General features: G+C 45.0%; 3 protein-coding genes and 1 pseudogene across 5 annotated transcripts; 3 read left to right on the top strand and 1 right to left on the bottom strand.

The window, feature by feature from the left end:
* The first annotated feature begins 2,694 nt into the window (after nt 1-2,694).
* Nucleotides 2,695-16,225, top strand: WBP11 (WW domain binding protein 11). 2 transcript variants are annotated; one of them, XM_081878628.1, is made up of 12 exons: nt 2,695-2,925; nt 3,291-3,394; nt 4,807-4,838; nt 5,571-5,664; nt 6,389-6,585; nt 7,571-7,704; nt 8,244-8,443; nt 10,063-10,257; nt 11,140-11,241; nt 13,617-13,925; nt 14,417-14,599; nt 15,251-16,225. In XM_081878628.1, the coding sequence occupies exons 2-12, from the start codon at nt 3,331-3,333 to the stop codon at nt 15,667-15,669; spliced, it is 1,929 nt and encodes a 642-aa protein (XP_081734754.1). In that variant the 5' UTR covers nt 2,695-2,925; nt 3,291-3,330; the 3' UTR covers nt 15,670-16,225. The 2 variants fall into 2 exon arrangements, with proteins under 2 accessions (XP_081734754.1, XP_081734755.1); XM_081878629.1 differs by having other exon boundaries at nt 2,695-2,932; nt 3,302-3,394.
* Nucleotides 16,226-17,464: 1,239 nt separating this feature from the next.
* On the bottom strand, nt 17,465-18,394 carry LOC309351135 (histone H3.2). The gene has a single exon (XM_081878516.1). It carries the CDS (start codon nt 18,228-18,230, stop codon nt 17,820-17,822), a length of 411 nt encoding a protein of 136 aa, XP_081734642.1. The 5' UTR covers nt 18,231-18,394; the 3' UTR covers nt 17,465-17,819.
* Nucleotides 18,395-19,413: 1,019 nt separating this feature from the next.
* LOC309351565 (histone H1.5-like) lies at nt 19,414-21,333 on the top strand. Its single transcript, XM_081879327.1, has one exon. The coding sequence runs from the start codon at nt 20,180-20,182 to the stop codon at nt 20,837-20,839; it is 660 nt and encodes a 219-aa protein (XP_081735453.1). The 5' UTR covers nt 19,414-20,179; the 3' UTR covers nt 20,840-21,333.
* Nucleotides 21,334-21,358: 25 nt separating this feature from the next.
* LOC309351566 (histone H2B 7 pseudogene) lies at nt 21,359-23,190 on the top strand (annotated as a pseudogene). Its single transcript has one exon. The product of its transcript is annotated as a histone H2B 7 pseudogene (transcript).
* The last annotated feature ends 4 nt before the right edge of the window (nt 23,191-23,194 follow it).

Genomic DNA, 23,194 nt, shown 5'->3' with positions numbered 1-23,194 from the left:
ATATGGTGACATCACAGAGGCTGTGAGGTGGGTAGTCTTGCATGATACAAAGAATGTGACAATGACATCATAGGCTCAAGCAGAGGAGCCAGAAAACATGAAACACATTACATTAAAATGATGCAGACCAAATAGAAAATTCTTTTTCTAGGCTGTACATTCCCAGCTCCCATAGCTTAGACTTCATCATCGTGCTTGTTAATTTCAGTCTCAAGGTACAATATTTTCAACAAAAGACACAAGAAGGCAATTTTTCAAGGGGATATTATCTGTGGCCGGGCACTGCAGTCATCTGCAAAAGATGCCCACACGGTGGGAAGAAGGAAGCACTTATCTCCCACAGATCATAATCTGCTGTGTGAAGAGAACACATACTTTCTTTTGCTTATTCTGAATCTATTGCCACCGATACAGGAGGGTGTTTCCTGCTTGGCAGGGGGTTGGACTCGATGGCCCTTGTGGTCTCTTCCAACTCTATGATTCTATGATTCTATGACATACTTTGTTGAAAGTGACAGGTTTTGTTGACACAGAGTTCTAAGACTAAGAGGGAGCAAAATTTATTTATCCACTTCAACTTTCATAATTTTATAAATATCCAGGCTTCCTTAAAAAAATATTAACTGTGACTAGTGTAGTGTATGCCTGAATGTTGTGGCTAATGGTATGCTTCTCCCAATAAACACATTTCACTGGAATTCCCCCGTAAATAGTACTTGGAAGTAACTGACACTGCTGTCAATGGGACTTGCAACAAAATGTACTTAGGGTAACGTTTATAAGTCAAACTTCTGTACTGCCAGGAGTCATGTTTTATATAAAGCATTTTTAATGCTCTTTCGATATGATCTGAACTGAACTGTGTCTTCTTCCCTCTAAAAAGCATTGTGTGACCGAACCTTGCAGTATAAAGTTATTTCTGAGCTTGTGCAAGAAAAGGACTTGGAAGAATTTATTTTCAGGACTGGCAGGCGAGCGCCCCCTCTCGGCCTTCTCTGGTATAACGGACTTCTACACAGAAAATGGCGTCCTCCCTCTCCCGGCACCTTCTTTCAGTGTTGCCTAGCGATTATGAGAAACCATAGAGATGCAGACCTTGGGAGGTCTGAAGGACAAACCGGCCTTGAGCACCTCTGAGCTCAGGCGAACTGGAAAGAGAGGTTTGCGGACGCTACCGTTACCATAGAGACGGGGGCAAGTATACGGTCTCAGTCCTATACAGACACTTCTGGTCTGATGTTGATCACCTTTCCACTTTACAGTAATTCTAAATACAAAGTACCAAAGAGACGTCGCAGCGTGGAGCGTCTAGTAACAAGGACAAGTATAGAGATAGGGAAAATAGTTGGAAATCCCATAGAAAGAAAAAAAATCTTTATGATTCCCTTTCACGTTTCCACATCCCAGGATGGAAATGAGAACTGCCTATATAAAATAATAAAGAAATCGAGGATTTTAGCGTACTTGAGAAGCAGGAGTCCATTCAGAAAGAAGTAGTTCTTGCTTTAAATTAAGACTTTGTGAGAAAAACGTGATTGCTGTCGGGGGAGTTTGCATAAACTACAGACCACTATCCCCATGATACTGTGGCTGAGACAGGGTCTCTTTACTTTTTTGGGGTGCCAAGTAGTGTACTGTCAATCGAGCATGTCAGAAGCTAGTTTGATTTTCCAGCTCCAAATCCCCCACACTCAACACCTCTCGGGTTGCAGCAAACGGTAAAGCTACACAGGGATAGCGAACATGGTGCCTTCGAGGTGTTCTTGAACTCCAACTCCCAGCAGCCCCAGCCAGCATTGCCAACGGTCAAACGTACTCCAGCAACACTTCGCCGGCCCCAAATGGCGACCCCTGGGACGTCACTCACAACTTGCAGCCCAAGCTCAGTTGCGTGCAAAGCCTTGTGCTGCATTTACTTGCATTGCATGTAAGATACCCGCAAAGTGCAGGCGGGGAGAGGAAGGGAGCACTGACTTCCGCAGAGCCATAATCTCCAGTTTACCTCTCCAAAGAGTTAAGTTTTTGTCCTTCGTAGAACCCGAGATACGAGGCAAAATGGACAGCTGCTGTTCTTGTTTTCGTGTGAAAAATCCACTGCTCCCCTTTTTAATGCTTTATTCCCCCCCCCGAAAAATTCCTACAGACGCCCATACTGATGGCTGTATCACTGGGCAGAGTGAGGCGGTTGCCTCAGGCGACAGCTGAGGGGAAGGAGGAAGCAGTATGAGTTGCGTATATTCCCAGTTTTCCACGCCAGGCAAAAACGTTCCTTTTTAACCAGGGCTTTGGTTGATTTCATTGACATCCTATGTCCGTTTAAAATGTGGTTCTTTTTTTTGGGAGGGGGGATTGTTATTAGGTTGTTGTTTTAATTTTGATTACTGTACATATATTGTGGTTTTATATTTTGATTTTGTTTTGCAAACCGCCCTGTGAACCTCCGGGCATAGGGCGGTATATATAAATTCAATAATTAAACTAAAAACAAAACGTATGAGCTCCTTTTGTTCCGGGTATCCTAGGCTGGGGATGCTAAAACGCTGACCTCCTTAATGGTCTGCTACTTCAGGCCGAATCAACTTCCCGGAAATTGGGGACGGAAGACGAGTCTTTGATGAGACGTCCACGTGCCTCAAAGTTCCTCATTTTTGCCGGAAGTTCAGGTTGTGGGCTACTCTAGCCGTTCCGCGCCTCTATCGCTGTTGCCGCGAGATCGCGCGGCTTTTCAAGATGGCGGCGCCGCGGAGAGTATCCGAGGCGCGGCTTCTGTAGGGCCTTTCTCTCGTTGGAGCGACCGGGCGCCGCTCTGCCGTCGGGGTTGGCGGGCTCCGGCCTCTTCCTTCGCGCCCCGTGGATCGACTGGGGTCAGGCGCGGATCTGGGCTGTCCGCCTCCCCCTGCTTGGAGCCACCGGCTTTGGCGCCAGGTAACCTGTTACCGTTTCCCGACTTAGAAATCCTTTCATCTTCATAGGCATAAACAGTTGTTTATACCTCGAAGGCTGGAGCTTTGTGCAGAGCTGCGTCTCCTGATAGTCCGGTGTTAAAACCCTGGTCGGATCAAGGGCGAGCGTTTTTCAGTAAATGCCTGACTTTAACAGAAAAGGGTTTTTTTTTAATTTTAAAAATCTTATACTATATTATTGTTGTTATTATTATTTATACTATATTGTTATTATTATTCATGACTATTATAGTGAGATGTGTTTCTGTATGACTTACAGGACTTCACTCGTGTGTTTAATACTGACATTTATGCTGGATTTTATATATATTTCTCCTCCTGGTCTAGCTTTCATTCAGTGAAGCAATAAAATAAACAAACTGTCAAAATGGGGCGAAGATCCACGTCATCCACCAAGAGTGGGAAGTTCATGAATCCCACAGATCAAGCTCGTAAGTGTATAGAATTTATTTTTTAAAAGTAAGGGCGAGGGTTTTAGGGGAGACGTATGGTTGAAAGCATGTAGCACAGTGTTAGAAACTAAGGTAGGAAAGTTAGGAGCCAAATCACACCTTAAACCTAGGTTACGGGCGCAACAACGGAATGTTTAGGCACACTTTTTTTAATAACAAGAATACAAAGCTGAAAATGAATGAATTGGTGGCTAGAATATTATGTTCATTTTCCACATGGTCTAGTCTTTCCCCTGCCCCCCCCCAAATATTCTTAAGAGGGTCTCTTCTCCAGTCTTCAGAGAGTAGCTGGAAGTGGGGAGGCAGAAAAAGTTCCTCCTTTCCTTCCGCTCTAAAGTTTTAATTTGAAATCTGAGGCGCAGTACTGCTCCCAGAGCTCAGAAACTGCTCACACTAATTAAATTCCCTGTTTCAAAATGTGCCTGTAACAACAGGAGTTTCGAACACTAATGTAGCCTGAGGTATAATACTTAACACTGCAGGCTAAAAATGTTACAGTATACTATGGGTTTAGCATTAAACAATATCAGTGAAGGAATGTACAGGAATATAAAATAATGGGATGGTGGTAATGTCAAGTGGAGATTTTTCTTCAGAAGATTGCTTTACTTCAATCTAATCAGTTGAAGGCATAACGTTGCGGCTTTATAAATCTCATATACAAATATTTATATTAAATTATTTGAAGAGCAGTCAGTATGACTTGGTTCACTGCAGTCTGTTAATTATAGGATTTCTCGTAGTTAAATATAAGTGCACTTCTGTGCAGCTTCAAGTCGGTCCATGTTTACTATGGCTATGTACACATTATAACTTCAAAGCACCTTTGAAGCACAGTCTTTTCCACAAAGAATTTTGAGTACTGTAGTTTATTAAGGGTCCCTGGGAATTATAGCTATGTGTGGTGTAAGCTACAGTGCTCTGAATTTTTTGAGGGAAAGAATTTCCTTCAAATGTGCTTTAAAGGTATAGTGTGTACACAGGCTGTGTTTGCAAGAGTCAGATTCCTTTCAGATGGTAGAACACTCAACTTCTTTTCCTTAAAGACAGTTTTGGAAAAAGGTGGAGTAAGTGTTCAGGGTTGGTCAGGCAATATTGTGTGTGCTTTTATGAAGTATACAAGTAAAGCCTTATAGACTTAGATTCCAGATTCCTTATAGAAGTAGACTTAGAACCAGATTTTCTGTCCGGCTGTTGTTTGTTGTGAACAAGCAGCATTCTGGTGCATGTTGCCCAGTTCCTGCTTTGCTCCTTCCCTGGCACAAGTACAATACCTCTTAGGATTCAAAGTGTACTCTGAAGTACAATGAGTTCCATGATAAGTGTGGTTATGATTGCAGCCCAAAGCTTGCTAGTACTGGGTCTGAAATTGAGCATTTATATCTTTGCAGGCAAGGAGGCTCGAAAAAGGGAGCTTAAGAAGGTGAGAGATCATTGCTTTACTGAAGGCTGGTGACCCTGTACTTCTATGTGTTATGTTCCTAACGTAAAGCGTACCTTGCTAATGTAGTTCTTGCTGATGAGCCCTTTCCTGTTTAAAAATACAGTATTTTCCAAGTATTCATAAAGCTGGAGAAATAATGCATTTTTAATAGAATTGCATTAGTACTAATGTTATATATTTATAGTTTTCCTTGGTGGATGATTAGTCTTATTCTCATCTGTAAGTATAAATACCTTAGCAGTGTTTGACCAAGTACTCAAGTGTCTTTAAACAGGAAGCCAGTAATATAAAACCCCACAGAACTAGAGACTGAGGATTGTAAAGGTTGATAGGATATAAATGTGAAGGTGTGTTAACACACTGCCTTTAAAACTGGAATGCAAAATCAATTTTAACAGCTTAGAACAGTGTTGTGCAGACTTTAGTCTTGTGGGATCTGCTTTTTTAAAAAACTAGAAACTTATTATCCTCCAAGTAGAGCTGGGTGCAAGATATGTTATAGTGGGGGCAACAGACTCTTAAAATTAAGGAACAGGGTGTCTCTAAGCACATGTTTGGCCCATAATTGTTTTCCCAGTACCAGAACTGAGCTCACAGTCCTGTCATGCAAAACCCCACTCCTGGCTCCCCCTATTTTTTTGTATTGTATATGTTGCTTGGTTTGGCCGATACAGAAATCTTTCACTCTCTCTCATTTTCTGGTGAGTCCAGAACAAGAAGCAACGCATGATGGTGAGAGCAGCAGTGTTGAAGATGAAGGATCCCAAGCAAATAATCCGAGATATGGAAAAACTTGATGAAATGGGTAGGTTTGAATAAACCTTTTGGAGGGTTGGGGAAAACTTGAATGGAGAAACCAGATGGGGCCAAATGCATCTGTGAAGCTGAAAGACTTAGTGGTAGGCAATATGGCACTCTCTATATGTTATGCTAAAGCTCTCATTGTCCCTGACCACTGGTCATGTTGGCTGGGGCTTACGGGAGTTAATAGTTAAAAAGTATGTGGAGGAGGAACACATTGGCTGATGTAACAAATGTTATCAGATACCATGTTTTTATTTTATTTTTGGAGTAAGGAGATCAAGGGCTGGGTACACTCAAGTGGCCAGTTTCTGTAGAGAGTTGGTAGCTCCCCACCCTTTCTCTCTTTTAGAAGCCATCCTAGAAACATTGATGGGACCAGGCAAGCTGCCTTAGAAAGAGGATTGACTGAATGGGAAGCCAGGCCCAGGAAGGCCCTCTCCCTCTTCCCTAGTCACTACTTGGGTTGCTGATCAGGCTGGGGCACCTGGGAACTAACAGAGTTATTTGAGAACTAGTAAGCTGTCTTCCCAAATATGTATTCTCTTTTAGTGGCACTCAGGAGGAAAGCTTTCTTCAGGGTTCTGTTTCTGAACATGGATGCCACAATGGCACATGTGTTATAAACGTGGTGTGGTGAGATGAAGAGAAAACAATGGCTTAATTCAGGCTTTGCTTGTAAATCTCTCTCCTTCCACGTGGTGGTCTCAATCCTAATACTGGATCAGAGTTTAACCCAGTGCAGCAACCCCAGCTCAATGAGAAGGTGCTGAAGGACAAGCGTAAGAAATTGCGTGAGACCTTTGAGCGTATCCTGCGGCTCTATGAGAAGGAGAATCCAGACATCTACAAGGAGTTGCGCAAACTAGAAGTGGAATATGAGCAGAAGAGATCTCAGCTCAGTCAGTACTTCGATGCTGTAAAGGTATCTGCCCTCATCAGATTTGAATGACATTGATTTAAGGGTTCTTCCTCCTGGCTTACTTAAGTGTGGACAGTGCAAGGCCAGTTGCTTGGTTCCTTCTAAGCCCTACTGCATTTTTAAAAAAATTACAAGCACACCATGCATATGTCTGGTAACAGTACATGCAAGCAGTGGTGTGTTGCATTTGAAATTCATCTACATAGAGACTGGATTTTCTGAATCTCCTCCCTATGTAGTTTGGTGACCAGAAACCTTCACTTTTCCCTCCTCAGATTTCATTGGAATGGTTTAAATGACTATTTCATTAATTTGACTGGTCGTGTGATGTTCTTTCTAAATGGTTGCTTGCATTTATGAATTGTCAGGAAACTAAATGTTATGCCACTGATTGCTTCATGTTGCTTTCTCATTTATAAAGCACCTAAAATTTGCTAAGTGCTATGCAACACCCCACCCCAACTATTCCTGCCTGCAGGCTTACAAACAACTAGACATGGCTCAGCAGGGAAGTGAAAGCCCTCTTGGCTGATTATTAAAGCTAGTAGTTGTTTTTTTTTTAAAAAAAAAATTCAATGTGGTTTTCATTTACGCTAACTGCTTACAGTCTAAGTGACAGAATTCAAAAGAAATGGGGAGGGGAGAGGAAGATAAGTAGGTTCCAGGGCTAAGTCTTTCATGAGGTTGTATCAGGCATAGGCAAACCCGGCCCTGCAGATGTTTTGGGACTACAACTCCCATCATCTCTAGCTAACAGGACCAGTGGTCAGGGATGATGGGGACTGTAGTCTCAAAACATCTGCAGGGCCGAGTTTGCCTATGCCTAGGATATACAATCACGATACATAATGAGCAAGGGAGGTGAGGATCCAGGCATCGGGTGATCCCAGTTGAGCTGATGGAGGGGCGCTTGTCTTGCCTCTCTATCACGTACCCATTGTCACCTCCTGAAGATTAACCTAAGGGAATGTTTAAAAATCTCTTTCAGAATGCTCAGCATGTCGAAGTGGAGAGTATCCCCCTGCCAGATATGCCTCATGCCCCTTCCAACATCCTCATTCAGGACATCCCCCTGCCTGGAGCGCAGCCCCCCTCTATTCTCAAAAAGACATCAGCCTATGGGTAAGCAAGGAAATGCACTGGAAAAGGCCAAAGCTCTTTTTGGGGTTGGTCTGTGTGGATTACAATCTGATGCTGCTACTATGATTAAATAGGCTTTTGTTGTTATTTTACTTGTGCTTTTAGAGCTTTTAAAAGCCACATGCTATAATTTGTGAGCTGCTTTTTGTTCATGCGGTTTAATGGTGGTTCGTGAAGCGTAGCTTAAGGCACAAAACACGGACTGACATCATTTGGGCTGCATGCTAATACAGAAAAGTGTTAAGCGTGACTGTCGATTAAATCTGGGGCACATGCATATATTGAATTGAATTGGTGCTCAGCTTCTTGTCCTTGCTGTCAGCTGTTTCGTTGCTGGCTGAGAAGAAATACTAACTTCAGCCACTAGGGAGACAGTTGGCATAATATTCACAGGGCATAAATAAGTAGCCAGAAACTAGGGCAAAAGCTCAGCGGGTGGTGCATTGGCATCCAGCACTCTAGCTCAAACTGAAAAGCTTGTAAATCCTTAGCTCTTAAACTGTTCAAAACCTTGTTTCTAGACCTCCTGTCCGGCCTGTTTCTGTACTTCCACCCCCCGGGCTTGGTGTTCCTCGCTTACCTCCAGGCAGGAAGCCTCCAGGACCTCCACCAGGGCCGCCTCCACCTCAGGTCTTGCAGATGTACGGTCGGAAGGTTGGATTCACCTCAGAGATGGCCCCTCGGAGAAGAGAAGAGGAGGTGTCTTACAGTCCAGAGACAGGTAGTTATTTTCCTCATCCGCAAGTGCTACCTTTGAAGGTGACCCGGAAACTACAACTAATCCAGAATGCGGTAGCTAGACTGGTGACTGGGAGTGGCTGCCAAGACCACATAACACTGGTCTTGAAAGACCTACACTGGCTCCCAGTACATTTCTGTGCACAATTCACAGTGTTGGTGCTGACCTTTAAAGCCCTAAACAGCCTTGGCCCAGTATACCTGAAGGAGCGTCTCCACCCCCATCATTCTGCCCGGACACTGAGGTCCAGCGCTGAGGGCCTTCTGGCGGTTCCCTCACTTTGAGAAGCGAGGTTATAGGGAACCAGGCAGAGGGACTTCTTAGTAGTGGCGACCGCCCTGTGGAACGCCCTCCCATCAGATGTCAAGGAAATAAACAACTATCTGACTTTTAGAAGACTTGTGAAGGCAGCCCTGTTTAGGGAAGTTTTTAATGTTTGATATTTTATCGTGTTTTTAATGTTCTGTTGGGAGCCGCCCAGAGTGGCTGGGGAAACTCACCAGATGGGTGGGGTATAAATAATAAATTATTATATTATTATTACCATTGTATTTGAGGATGGTGCCTGGGGTTGCATATTCTTCTGTAAGCAGGCAGTTGTGCTTTGTGGAAAAGTTGGGGAAATTTTCCTGACAGTTCATATGTTGTTCATTCTCCCCTGTATTTTTAAAAGATGTAAAACTAGATTTAGTTTTGAGGACACAGATCTGTAAGGAGAAGAAAAGACACACTGCCAATTTTGAAGGAGGCCTAAAAGATGGTTGGCAAATAAATAGAAAGGAAAGCCATGTAAGACATTCCCATGTTTTGAGCATGGAAGAAGCATTTGAAATAGCTGGTGTGCATATGTATTCTCATGTATGTGCTTTTAAAAAGCTACTAGTTCCCAAGAAATACATTAGGCTTGCTATTTAGAACTCTCCCCCCCCTTTCCCCAAATCTCAGATTTATGTGAATGCTTTTTGGATATGACTGCTATGATACTTTGCATGCCACAGTTAAATATAGTTAATGGAACACTCCTCTAGCATGAGTGATAAACAATGATCCCTGGCTGAGCAATATGTCTGAATAAGCAATTGTGGTTTTGTTCCAAGCCACAGTGTTAAACCAAGGTTTGTTCTTGGTAAGCTTGTAATGGTAAGCCAGAGATTGTATTTTGTTGACCATGCCAAGGAAGGAGCGAAGCAGAAGCAGTTTGTATGTTCCAGGTAAACCATTAACTATGGTGTACAATGATGTTCAAATGTCACCACTAAATAAAAATTGTCAGCGTTAACCTACTTTGTTATTATTATTTTTGCTTTGTTTGGGAACAATATTATATAAATTATCATCAGCTATGCTCATTTGTAGACACTTTGCTGTGGGTTTATAGAAGAAACCAGCCATCCAGAAATCAAAATGGGCAGGTGATGCAGGTATTCTGATATTTCATAATGATCCTTCTTGGCTGTGAAGTCTACAGGAGAGTATTGGACCTGAACTGTTGATTCTCCTCTTCACCTCCCTACCCCTTCGTATTGTAAGGGAAAGCTTTCACAGTATCAAAACAAGCTGAACGTTGCTTTTCTTGGTGGCTTCATGTTTGAACTACTCAGGTCCACGAGGACAGGATGATGAAGCTTCCAGTACCAGTGAAGATGAGGGGTATCCCGAGGACATGGATCAGGACAAGCACGATGACACTACTGATGACAGCGACAGTGACAGAAGTGATGCAGACAGCGAAGGGGAAGAGTTCATGCATCACGATGACACGGCTGAGAGGGAGGGTGGTGAAGACAAGAAATTGGGTAAGCTTCTCAGGAGAATGGATCTGAAATAGTTATGCTTTCATAGTGTTTGAGTAGATGAGAGCAAGCAAGAATGCTTTACCAACCTCTAAATTATTCTAAGCTCTTTCATAGGATTTATGATTTTGTAATGCTGGTAGAGTGGTACAAGCAATCTCTTGAGTTCTTTCTTTATAAACATACTGTTCTTGACTAGTCTTATACGTATCCCACCTGATGTATATAGTGGCTGCATCAAAGGGGGAGTTAATACAGCAAAGTCTGCTCTGCTGGGACCAAACGTGGGTTGGCTCCTCCTCCTCTTAGAACTGTTTCCCTTAATGGCTGTTCCATCTGGTTGTTGTAACAATTGTATAACTTGATGTAAGAATTTGTGCCTGAATCTGCTGTTTTGCTCTTCCCCCTCTTACCATTTTTTGTTTTTTTTTGTTTCGTGTCATGCGTATTAACATTGTAAGTTTGTGGAAGGGTACTGTGTGGGCATTAACTTTGTGCAATGCCTAGACCAGCCTGGCACCATCCTGTTGCTTTAGAGTACAACTCCCATCAGCTGTAGCCAGCAGAACCCTGGGATCCAACAGCATCTGGAGGAAACCAGCTTAGAAGAACAATAAACGGGGACATCGAGGCACTTTATAAATAATAGCTAATAATAATGTTAGGCCATTTGGTTGTTAGAAAAGATAAATGGTTTTGTACATCATAAAATCTAGTGGATAGTGTGCTCACCTGTGAGATTCACTTGAAGCCTTGAAAATACATAGCTACTTAAATTTCTGAATTGCAGCATGGAAGAGCCAGGATTTTTAAAGCATTCCAGACATTAAAACTGAGAAGAGGTGATTGATGAACTCCTAATCCTCCGTCAATTTACTTCTGCAGGTCATAGTGTACGGTTTGCTGAGATACCTGGAAAATCACGCAAGAAGAAGAAGAACATGAAAGAGCTCACACCACTTCAGGCCATGATGCTGCGAATGGCTGGTAAGAAAGCCTGGATTTTTCTCAGCTTTATTTCCCCCCCCCCCTTTCTTTATTTTAGTTGCTAGCTATGGAAGTCTGTTTACCCAAAGAAATTAACTCACAAATAGTTTATTAAGCAAGGATTTGCATTAAAAATCTATCTAGAAAGTGCCTTATGAATAGAAGCTAGGATATGGGACCATTTAGCACATCAGCTGACTGATACAGCAGTGACTTTGAACTCACAATTTGCATGTGTGGTTGTCTTCCAAATTCCTGAGTCCCCAACCCCTGATTAAATTAATATGAAGACAGAAGGCAGGGACTGGTTTAAAGGATGCTTTCATAGCTTTCTCAGACTGGTCATGGTGAAGCTGGTATGCAGCTGTGATTTTCAGACACTGTGGGATGAAGGAACCCCATAAGCGGCTGCCCACAAAATATTAACGTAGGACTATTGCAGAAGAGTGTTAAGTAGACCTTCAAACCTTGAAGATACACTGAGGAATCCCTAAGCCAATTCTATCTAGCTTTTCGAAACTTAGCAAGAAAATGAATTCCTTGACACCACAGGGCAGCGGGGCACCTTTAATGATGGGTAGGTGTGCCATGGATGGGGGAAGCACTGTGCAACCATCTCCATGCTTCAGAAGAAAGAAAGTGGGTGTAAGAAAAATTCTGAACCCTGCGCTCCTACTCTGGATTAGGTCCCATGCCACTTGCTGGAATTTATTTCCGATCTATGCAAGGCTGGGGCAGGGCTGCTAATCTTCCAACCCCATTCAACAGGAGGGATGCAGGAATGAGGCAGTGGGCTTGGAACATCCTGGAGGAAATTTGGGCCTTGCCATAGCTGCCCTATGGAGATACTTGTAGCATTCAATATCAGTTTCTTAATTTCTGATAGAATATTTTTCCTGGGCCTTAAATCATTCTTTTCTAATGTTGGCCTGTAGTCTATATTGCCTTTTAAAGTCCCAGAATCTGTTTTAAAGATCAAGCCTGCATTACCGTACTTTTCGGACCATAACACGCAGTTTTCCCTCCCTAAAAGATAAAGGGAAATGTGTGTGCGTGTTATGGAGCGAATGCAGGCGGGAGGAGCCGCTCTTGCTGCCTTTTCGGCAGCCTCTCCTCTCCTCCTCCGTCGCTGGGAGGGAAGCCGGCACAGCTGAGCACAGCCTGTCTGCCTGCTTGCTGGCTTGTCTACTCTATGGCTTTTCGGCAGCCTCTCCTCTCCTCCTCCGTCGCTGGGAGGGAAGCCGGCACAGCTGAGCACAGCCTGTCTGCCTGCTTGCTGGCTTGTCTACTCTATGGCTTTTCGGCAGCCTCTCCTCTCCTCCTCCGTCGCTGGGAGGGAAGCCGGCACAGCTGAGCACAGCCTGTCTGCCTGCTTGCTGGCTTGTCTACTCTATGGCTTTTCGGCAGCCTCTCCTCTCCTCCTCCGTCGCTGGGAGGGAAGCCGGCACAGCTGAGCACAGCCTGTCTGCCTGCTTGCTGGCTTGTCTACTCTATGGCTTTTCGGCAGCCTCTCCTCTCCTCCTCCGTCGCTGGGAGGGAAGCCGGCAACAGCTGAGCGCATTCAGATTCTCAGTGTCTGCCTGCTCTATGGTTCTCCCTTACACACATGTAAGCGGCTCTGCTTTCTTTACAATGAGCTGGAAGGAGGGACAAAGAGGGCATCCCCTTCCGTCCATCCCCCAGCACCTCACCGGTAAATTCAAACAAAGCGGCTTACAAGGCTCGTGTCCCTGTGTCTCCTCCTCCTCTTTTTGCTCCCGTTCGAGGCAAGGCAGCTGCACAAATGTGAGTTCCCCCTCTCTCTTCCTTCCCTCCCTCCCTTCCTCTTCCAACTTAAAACAATATTGGGGGGCAGCCAGGTAAGCCCCACCTCACATACCACAATGGGGGGTGGGGGATGACTCCCTCAAATATTTAATGGGGTGAAAACATAATGGCACTTGGTGAAGGAGGAAATCGTTGCACAGTCATTCAAAAAATGTGGCATTAGCAATGGTTTGGATGCAAAAGAAGATGAGATTTTATATGAAGATGGCGAAGAAAGTGATGCCAGTGATTGTGAGCAGCTGAACTTCATAGATTCTGACTCTAGCACTGATGAGTTCTTGGGGTTCACAGAAGACTAGAAGAGTACTCGAACCTAAAATTCTCTCTTCATTTGTTAATGACAGTGATGATGGTTCTTAATGCCACTGTTGACTGCTGTTCACTTTACATGGTTGTAATATGATTCTGATATACCGGTTGTTTATTAAATAGTTTAGTACAACATTTGATTCAGAATATTTTTTTTCCTGTTTTCCTCCTCTAAAAACTATGTGCGTGTTATGGTCAGGTGCGTGTTATAGAGCGAAAAATACGGTATTTCTCTGCAGGCCAGGAAATTCCTGAGGGAGGCAAAGAGATAGAGGAGTATTCTGAAGAGGAAGATGATGACGACGATGATGACTCAGAGGCTGAAGATACACCACAGCAGCAAAGCACGGAAGAGGCCCATGCTGAGACAGCATCGTCGGCAGCCTCTCAAGCATCCCAGCCACAGCAGCAGCCACCACCTCAGCCTGTTCCTCCAGCTCAGATGCAAGCGCCTCCCATGCCTGGGCCACCCCCTCTTGGGCCACCTCCTGCACCACCCTTGAGGCCTCCAGGGCCACCTACTGGCCTCCCTCCTGGTCCTCCTCCTGGTGAGCACCTGATGAAATTTAAGAAATCCAGGCTTCTCTTTGCTTTGGGCTCCCAGCTTGGATATCCCGAAAACAAGCAGTTGTCTTACTCAGCTAGCATACTGGTGGAGGCTTCCCACTCCAACGTCACATGAATGTTGCACTTCAAACACTTGTCTCTCTCATTAGGCAGATACTCAGTTTTTGTTTAAGCAGTCTCTTGCAGCCGTGGCAACAAAAGGAGGGGTGGAGGGAGGCAGCTACCCAGTGGGTGGATGACTGTTTTTGTACATCTCTGGCACTTTGTAAATGATTTGACGTGATTCAGAAGGAAAAAGCAATGTATTTTGATAAAAAAGTGGTCACCATTACCAGGGGCCGTGTTGGAGTGTTTGTGTAAAAAAGCAAGGTAGTTTAAAAACATCTCTTTGGCACAACAACAGGTGAATGGTAATGAGGAATTGCCATGTTAACCCATAAACTAAACTGTCTTTGTGCAAATGCTTTCACAGGGGCTCCTCCGTTTCTTAGGCCACCTGGGTTGCCTGGAATGCGTGGCCCTTTACCACGACTGTTGCCTCCCGGACCTCCCCCTGGCCGCCCCCCTGGCCCTCCACCTGGTCCACCGCCAGGTCTGCCTCCTGGCCCTCCTCCAAGAGGGCCCCCACCTCGCCTACCACCTCCAGCCCCTCCAGGTAATACTACAGTTTACTCACAGGATCTCTTTTATTCACTGTTGTGGATAAACAAAATTAGTCTAGTGGAGTATGCTTTCATCTTAAGTATTTTTATGTAGTAATGAGTTACGTACTGCTTAATAAAAATCACAATTTATAAGTGGTCAACTACAAGCTGTTGTTGAATCCTAAAATTAGAGGGTGATATTTTCCTGTCCTTTTTGTTCCAGCACAGTGAAACACTCTAGGTTTTATGAACCGATGGTACACCTGTTGGAATTTGATGATTTAAAATGTGTGTCCCATGTAATTTTGCAAATATAATGACCTTAAATTAAGGGGAGGCTAAAGGAACCAGCAGTTCGAAAGCAACCCCGGGTGCAAGTAGGTAAATAGGGACCGCTTACCAGTGGGAAGGTAAACAGCGTTTCCGTGTGCTGCGCTGGCTCGCCAGATGCAGCTTTGTCACGCTGGCCACGTGACCCGGAAGTGTCTGCAGACAGCGCTGGCTCCCGGCCTATAGAGTGAGATGAGCGCACAACCCTAGAGTCTGTCAAGACTGGCCTGTACGGGCAGGGGTACCTTTACCTTTAAAGGAACTTGAGCTGATGCTGGTATTGGTTCCTTCTGAGCAAAGAGTAGCAGGCTAACTTTTATCTCTTCCTCCAGGCATCCCCCCTCCTCGTCCAGGCATGTTGCGCCCTCCTTTGGTGCCCCCACCTGGGTTATTTCCCCCCGCTCCCATTCCCAATCCTGGGGTGCTGAGTGCTCCCCCCAGCTTGATCCAGCGTCCCAAGGCGGATGACACCAGTGCAGCCACCATTGAGAAGAAAGCCACAGCAACCATCAGCGCCAAGCCACAGATCACCAACCCCAAGGCTGAGATCACCCGCTTCGTGCCCACGGCCTTGCGAGTTCGCCGAGAGAACAAAGGGACAGCTGCCACCACCCAGAGAAAACCTGATGATGAGCCTTCTGTTCAGATAACCAAAGCAACTCCTAAGGCTGGCTCTTCTGCTCCCATTTCTGTGCAGACAAAAGATGATGTCTATGAAGCTTTCATGAAGGAAATGGAGGGGCTACTGTGACAATCTGTTCCCAGATTACGAGATCAGACTACTTACTGTCTTAGGGGCAGAGGTTCCATGTTATAGTGGCATCCGGTTGAAGAGCTCCTTCATTTGTGACAATAGTCCCCCATCCCAGTTAACTTGTGATCACATTTGGGAGAACGACCACTGCAGAGAGTGGAAAGGGGTGCAGTTACTCTACTCACTTTTTAATGAAAGACTTGGTTGTGTCTGTGTGCTCATGGAAAATCCTGTTGTCTCATTTTTTTATTTTTGTTAAAGGGAGGAATTACTTGAGGAACCAGAACACACTGTTAAAGCATTTCTTCCACATATACCTGATCAAGTTTTTATGTTTTGTTTTGGTGGCTTTCTGTAAATATTTTGTAATGCTGTTTTTAGCTGGGTGAGAAAAATGGGTTTACACATTGTTGTAAGGTGGGCAGGTTACTGTTTGCATATATGGCATGCAAACATTTTGCACCCTGTGTATCCTGCACTCACTACTGTGGCTTCTTGCTGACAGGAGCGATCATTGTCTTATTGAAAGAGAATAAATATTTGATGTAATACACCACTGTCTGACTAGTTATCTGCACTGCTATTTTGGGTTTAGGAAGGAAAAGAAGTAGCCTGACGACCTGACAAACAGCACCTATGGAAGGTAGCTAATGATGGTTTAGACTTAAGAGAACTCTAGCAAACATCCCTAATATCTGAAGAATCCATAAAAGGGAGAATAGCTGTTCATTCCATTTGGGGAACATGATACAGTTGTATATCTAAAAAGTATCTCTTGCCCCCTTTAAAAATGAACCTGAAAGGAACCCAGGCTCCATTCATAGATCACAGAGATGGCATATACATATAGACTGACCATTAAAGAATATTAGTGAATGTAATATGAATATCTACTTTAACTGGATATAGATGTGTATGCATAATCATCACCTGATTAAGTAAGTTGTGTGTAAAAGCTGAAGGGGGAATGTAACATTTGGTGTAACAAACCAGAAATGAATGTTGGGGGAAGTCAACAGGGAGGGGGGAAACTAGAAAATTAATGTTTAGCAATGATATTGAATATTTGTTATGGGAAAAGAAAGTCAATAAAAAATATACAAATAAAATAAAAAATAAAAGCTGAAGGGGGTGGAGAGATGGATGCACCAAGCCTCTTCCATAGACAACTGGAGTGAAATGTGAAATCCTGTGTCTTCTGTCCAGTACTGTATCAGTGCGAGAAGGTTGGAACAGCACCTTAATCCAAGGCAAAATGTGTTGTCCTTCACATATGTATGCCCACTGCTAGTACTATGCTTGCCATAGAATTGCCATGGTTCAGTTGGTTTTGGACCATCTAGAGGTGAACCACCTCACATCACAATAATTTGAAATCCAAAATACCTAACAATTGCTTGTGTGGGGTTCAGGCATACAGGCCCCATGTCGTCTGACATCTCTGTTATAAAAGGGTTGCAGGGCTGGCAGCCAATGACAGTTCAGCTAACTAGATGGATTTATTATACAGCAGAGAGGTGGGGTGTTTGCTATAAAATGAGGGGGGGGGAGCCCTTAAATTGTACATCCCCTTAAACTCATTGGAGGAAAGCGAAGCCTAAAAAGCTTCAAAAGCAGAGCAAGGATTTCAAATGGGTACCCCCCCCCCCAAAAAAAAAACGTTGCCGGGCAGAGGGAGAACAGGGTAGGTGTATACGTAATACAAATACATTTCCTCTGGCTTGAGTATTTTGGAAATCGGGTGATTCAAACGTTCGCCAGCAGGAAATATTTCTGCGGATGTAGAAGGTTCTCCACCCCCGTTTTAAGCTTCTACCCAATTTAAAACCGCAAGTGAAGCTCGAGGGCACCTTAAAGTAAGCCCTTCGCTCCTCGATCAGTCAAGGATTGGGATGTGAAAATTCAAACTAGTTCCTTCCCGTTCCCAAAATGGCGCTTCATAAAGCAGAAACGGGGACACTTATGTATACAGGAAGTGATCTGAAATCCACCTCTCCCTCTCTCATCGCAGTGCAGAGGCACTTTGTACTAACACACAAAGTGGGGTAGAGGAGAAAGGAAGGGAATCTCAAGCTCTTCTCGGGACGCGGTGCAGTGGCTCTGAAAAGAGCCTTTGGGTTGGTGAGGGCGGCGAGGGCGAGGGGCGCCTAAGCCCTCTCTCCGCGGATGCGCCGCGCCAGCTGGATGTCCTTGGGCATGATGGTCACCCTCTTGGCGTGGATGGCGCACAGGTTGGTGTCCTCGAAGAGCCCCACCAGGTACGCCTCGCTCGCCTCCTGCAGCGCCATCACGGCCGAGCTCTGGAAGCGCAGGTCCGTCTTGAAGTCCTGCGCGATCTCGCGCACCAGGCGCTGGAAAGGCAGCTTGCGGATCAGCAGCTCCGTCGACTTCTGGTAGCGGCGGATCTCGCGCAGCGCCACGGTGCCCGGCCGGTAGCGGTGAGGCTTCTTCACGCCGCCCGTGGCCGGCGCGCTCTTGCGAGCCGCTTTGGTGGCCAGCTGCTTGCGAGGCGCCTTGCCGCCCGTCGACTTGCGAGCCGTCTGCTTCGTCCGAGCCATCTTTGGGGCGCGTTTGCACTCACGAAGACACAGGGATGAGCTCTCAACCAGCCGCAACTACAACTCGGAAGAGAGGAGCGAGGTGATCGCGACCCTTTATTTATAGTGCGCTCCTGTCTCTGTCCCCATTGGCTGACATCAGTGGGGCAGATTCTCATTGGACAGCTTCTCCATTCGAAAACTCCCGCTTTGGTATGTGTCACCTACGGACCGCCTCCTAGCAGCCCTATAGATTTACTTATTTATTTTCCAATGGCGAGTTTCCCCCTAAAATCAAGCGGATTCTGCCTTTTGTGTTCAATGTTGTTCAATACTAGCCGACAGGCTCTTTGTTTGTATAAAGTCTCTCTCACTGGAAGCTCCTTTGCTAAGCTCGCCTAAATCTTTTATATAAGATCTTCTCGTTTGAGAACATTTTGGACTGTCTCTTCATTTTTGACGTTTTTCAGCGATTAGTGATATTGACAGGAAAAGACGAACATTTACTGTTTACGGTTGAACCTCCCCTTCCCGATTTCTCATAGTTTACAGTGCACTTTTCTTGGGTTTTTTATTATTATCCCAAACTGCGTGAACTTCAGCTCGTGAGGTTGGAGCCTTTAACATCCTTGGGTGCAAATTCCGTTTCACTCATAGGGAGCTATTTCCTTGTAGACGTGCACGCGACGGAGTTATAAATCCCAGTAATTTCTATGGGAGAGCACTTCAAAGTCCAGGCGAGGGGGGGGGGGGGAATCCCATTGATTCCAATTCAAATATACTGTACTTAGTTGTGGCCGCATCTAGGAAATAAGGCTCACATTAGTTAATGGGACTTGTTCCCAAGTTAGTTTGTTTAGAGATGCAGCCTTAACAAGGGGAATCGTATTTTTCACAAACGGTCACCTGTGGAGTTGTCTATTTACACTAACTGTGACCCACGAGAAGCATTTATATATATACATATATAGGATTTTGACGCCAAGTAACTTCGAAATACACTCCTTTGAAAGCAAGATGGCTTTTATCTCGGAATGTGCTGTTAAGACTGAGGAGTGAATCTGCCCTTTTCACTTTGAGACTAAGGACCACCTGGAGTCTATTCGTTGTTTTCCAGGGGTTTGTTCTGAAAAAAACATAGGTGGATTTTAATTATTTATTCAAATTTCTATAACATTCTTAAGGTATCTAAATCAGTCTGCATAAAATAGAGCTGCAGTGAAGTCCAACAGTCAGTCACATACCTTGTGGGTTGTAATTTAAATTCTGCATTAAACTCTTGAATAGTGTTTGTGTGTGTGATCATACACTATCAATATAGTATTGGCTTTGAATGTACCTAAATAATACAATATTTAGCACCTTTTCTATAGCGCAGGCGAGCTGGTAAGGGCTTGGCCGATTAGCAATGGTGAATCTATTTTGTGTAGTCTTGTGTTACCTCCGTTTACTTGAAGTCCACCTGCAACGAGGAGACTAGCTTTAAAAACTCACACCACGTCCTGTGACAGACCTTACTGTCTGAAGATGTGACCCGCACAGTTTTTCGGGTGTTTTGGGGGCTTACATTGCTTTAATTTACAAAGAAAAACAAAAGTTTCGCTCTTGGGAGGTCTCCCCAGCTCCTGCAGCCGAGCCTTAAGAGCCCTTTTCCAAACGTTGCCTTTCCTTTTGAGCTTTCAAAAAAGCAACGAATGCGAAGCACCCTTCCCTCTTCGCCCCGGTTGATATATTTGATTATTTGGTGGTCGGTATGGTGTAAAAATCGCACTTTATTAACTCGAAAGAAACACAAACTGGGCGCTCGAAAGAGTTCCTGTCTGCCTGGCAGAGGGGCGGGCCCTGCAGCGGACCAATCACGAGGCAGCTCCTCTCTATAAATAAACAGCGGCTGACCTACTTGAGCTCACTTTTCTTCTGTCGGGAATCTTTTTTGGGTGTGTGTCGCGCATCTCTCTTTCCTCGCCATCATGTCCGAAACGGCGCCCGCGGTTGCCGTCAGCGCTGCTGCTCCTGTCGTGGCCTCCAAGGCTCCGGCCAAGAAGGCGAAGAAGGCTAGTGGCGGCGCCAAAGCGCGCAAGGCTTCGGGCCCCAGCGTCACCGAGCTGATCACCAAGGCGGTGGCGGCGTCCAAGGAGCGCAAAGGGGTGTCCCTGGCGGCGCTGAAGAAGTCCCTGGCGGCCGGAGGCTACGACGTGGAGAAGAACAACAGCCGCATCAAGCTGGGCCTGAAGAGCCTGGTGAACAAAGGCACCCTGGTGCACACCAAGGGCATCGGCGCCTCGGGGTCCTTCAAGATCGGCAAGAAGGCCGGCGAGGGCAAGGAGAAGGCGCCCAAGAAGAAGGCGGCAGCGGTCAAAGCCAAAAAGCCCGCCGCCAAGAAAGCCGCGGCCGGCGGTGTCAAGAAGCCCAAGAAAGCCTCGGCGGCCAAGAAAAGCCCTAAGAAGCCCAAGAAGCCGGCGGCCAAGAAGGCGGCCAAGAGCCCCAAGAAAGCGGCCAAGCCCGTCAAGCCCAAGAGGGTCGCCAAGAGCCCGGCCAAAGCCAAGGCGGTGAAGCCCAAGACGGCCAAGCCGAAGGCAGCCAAGCCCAAAGCGGCCAAGGCTAAGAAGGCGGCGCCCAAGAAGAAGTAGACGTGCCCCGCGCGCTGCTAAAAAACCCCAACGGCTCTTTTAAGAGCCACCCACCTCCTCCTAAAAAGAGCTTGTCACAAATGTGCATACACTATCGCAATATATAGATACATACACATAAAACACGCCTGCTACAGTATATCTTGCACATGTTTGGCCAGAATTTCAGTCACTGCACGGTGGGTCTTGCTCCTGGGACCGCGCAGAATTATTAGCCTGAATTTCTGGAAATGGGGTCATTAGATCGGCCTCTATAGCGGGATACTAACTTGCTCTGGGTTGGTTGGTGTGGCAGTCTGCAATCCTGTAGCTTCTTGAGAAGAGTGGATCTAGTTAGGCGGGCACGGAAGTGAAAGAAGAGGAGGGAGAGACGCTTTCATCCCAGAAAAGTTAATTTCTAGAAAGTTATTTTTAAAAACTTGAACTTTGAGCCTATGAATAAAATCAGCTTGAAAGTATTGTTGCGGAAAGATGGGAGAGAAGCCGCGCTACTTGATTATCCAACTTACAGGTGTGGTTTTTTGGGGGGAGGGGTGTATTTGTGTGAATGAATCCCTCTTCGGTGAGAATTTTTACAAATTTTATGCTGCACTCATGCATAGTTAGGAGCACACGGTGTCGCTAGTAGGATTTATTTCTGCGCCAAAATACATAGAACTGGGTTTCGGTTTTCCTGGAAGTAAGTCCCATTTAAACATAAAGCAGTTTAATTCTGAGTCAATATGTTTAGGACTCGGATTTACAACGTATTAAAACAGCCCTATACTTGTGGGAAACCGCTGTCAAAAACTAAGATACATTGTACCACGTGTCCAGGGTTAGATTGTCTCGGTTATCAAAATTTGCCGGCTAGTTCTTAAAGGGTCCTACGATTCACGGCAATTAACTACTAGATGGAGCACCTTCACACTGTCAGTCAATGCCAGCTTCTGCTCAGCCCCATTGAATTCGGTGCATTTACTTTAAAGAATTTAAGACAATTTAGAAGGGAGCGACTTTCAAACTTTAAAATAGTTTTTTTGTGAATGAATCATCGCTTATGCCAGGTCGAACGGCATGTCTTTCATTTTCCCGTCAAAGTCGGTGTGAGTTGTGATTAGCTCAAACCGAGATATTGCTTCAAAACCAGCCAATGGACACTCGGCATCTGGCTGACCAATCATGAACGAAACGCGAACGCTTATAACTCTTTGCGAGTTCTCGGCCAATAGGAAATGAAGAATACAATTCTTTCATTTGCATATCGCCAATATAAAAAACAGCAGCGCTCGTGAGCCCGAAGTGATTGGAGAGAGCATGAAAACGCAGAGATGCCGGAGCCAGCGAAGTCAGTGCCGGCTTCAAAAAAGGGATCCAAGAAAGCTGTGACGAAGACTCATAAGAAAGGCGATAAGAAGCGGAAGAAAGTTAGGAAAGAGAGCTATTCTATCTATGTCTACAAAGTTCTGAAGCAAGTTCACCCGGACACTGGCATTTCATCCAAAGCCATGAGCATCATGAACTCCTTCGTGAATGATGTTTTTGAGCGCATCGCTGGGGAAGCCACCCGCTTAGCGCACTATAACAAGCGCTCCACTGTCACCTCGAGAGAGATTCAAACGGCTGTCCGGCTCTTGCTGCCCGGGGAGCTGGCTAAACACGCTGTCTCCGAGGGCACGAAGGCTGTCACCAAGTATACCAGCTCCAAGTAAATTACCGCCACTCATTGCAATCTAACGGCTCTTTTAAGAGCCACCTATTTTTTCATTAAGAGAGCTCTACGACACGTTTATCCGCTTTTAAAAGTTTAATGCAGTTTAGTAATAACCTGCGGTTTTATAAGAGTATATATTTAAAGTAGATGAATAAATGAGCAAATTAAGTTAATTTGGATATGCAGAAGATATTACAGTTCAATTTAAGGAACCGCAGAAAGGGGGGAAGAAAGTTTTGAAATGTTTTAAAAATTGTGAAGTTGGTGAAATGTAGAAATCTGAAAAGCATAAATATATATTTTAAAAGTTGAATGCAGTTTAAATATAAGCCATCTCCCCCACTATAAAGTAGTTAAAAGCTAAATGACCAATAAACAAGTGATCGAACAAAGCACAGATACCCTAGAGCTTCTTTCATATGATTCTCCTGCGGTGAATAAATTTTACTTCATTTGTGTCTCAGATGAAATCGTAGTTTTATATGCACAGAAAGAATGACTGATGGTTGCAGAAAAACGAATTGGGAAGCAATTTTCTAGAAATAACAGTTGGGTAATTTGAATTACCCGCGCTTTGCAGTTATTGGTGAGCTGTAGCCAGCTCCTATACACGGTTTGTAGACGTGCGGTTGCACAACAAAAGTGGCCAGCGCTTCGAAGTT

This window comes from Podarcis erhardii (assembly GCF_964252035.2).
Source record: "Podarcis erhardii genome assembly, chromosome: 10".
Lineage (NCBI taxonomy): Eukaryota > Metazoa > Chordata > Lepidosauria > Squamata > Lacertidae > Podarcis > Podarcis erhardii.
Note: the sequence above shows the minus strand (reverse complement) of the source record. Positions and strands in the feature narration are given on the sequence as shown.

What these genes read in the sequence shown, in the direction of transcription:
- WBP11 (XM_081878628.1), top strand. Translation starts at nt 3,331, where the DNA reads ATGGGGCGAAGATCCACGTCATCCACCAAGAGTGGGAAGTTCATGAAT. An exon ending in AGTACTTCGATGCTGTAAAG is followed by an intron (nt 6,586 to 7,570) that starts GTATCTGCCCTC and finishes AATCTCTTTCAG; the next exon opens with AATGCTCAGCATGTCGAAGT. An exon ending in TGGTGAAGACAAGAAATTGG is followed by an intron (nt 10,258 to 11,139) that starts GTAAGCTTCTCA and finishes TTACTTCTGCAG; the next exon opens with GTCATAGTGTACGGTTTGCT.
- LOC309351135 (XM_081878516.1), bottom strand. Translation starts at nt 18,230, where the DNA reads ATGGCTCGGACGAAGCAGACGGCTCGCAAGTCGACGGGCGGCAAGGCG.
- LOC309351565 (XM_081879327.1), top strand. Translation starts at nt 20,180, where the DNA reads ATGTCCGAAACGGCGCCCGCGGTTGCCGTCAGCGCTGCTGCTCCTGTC.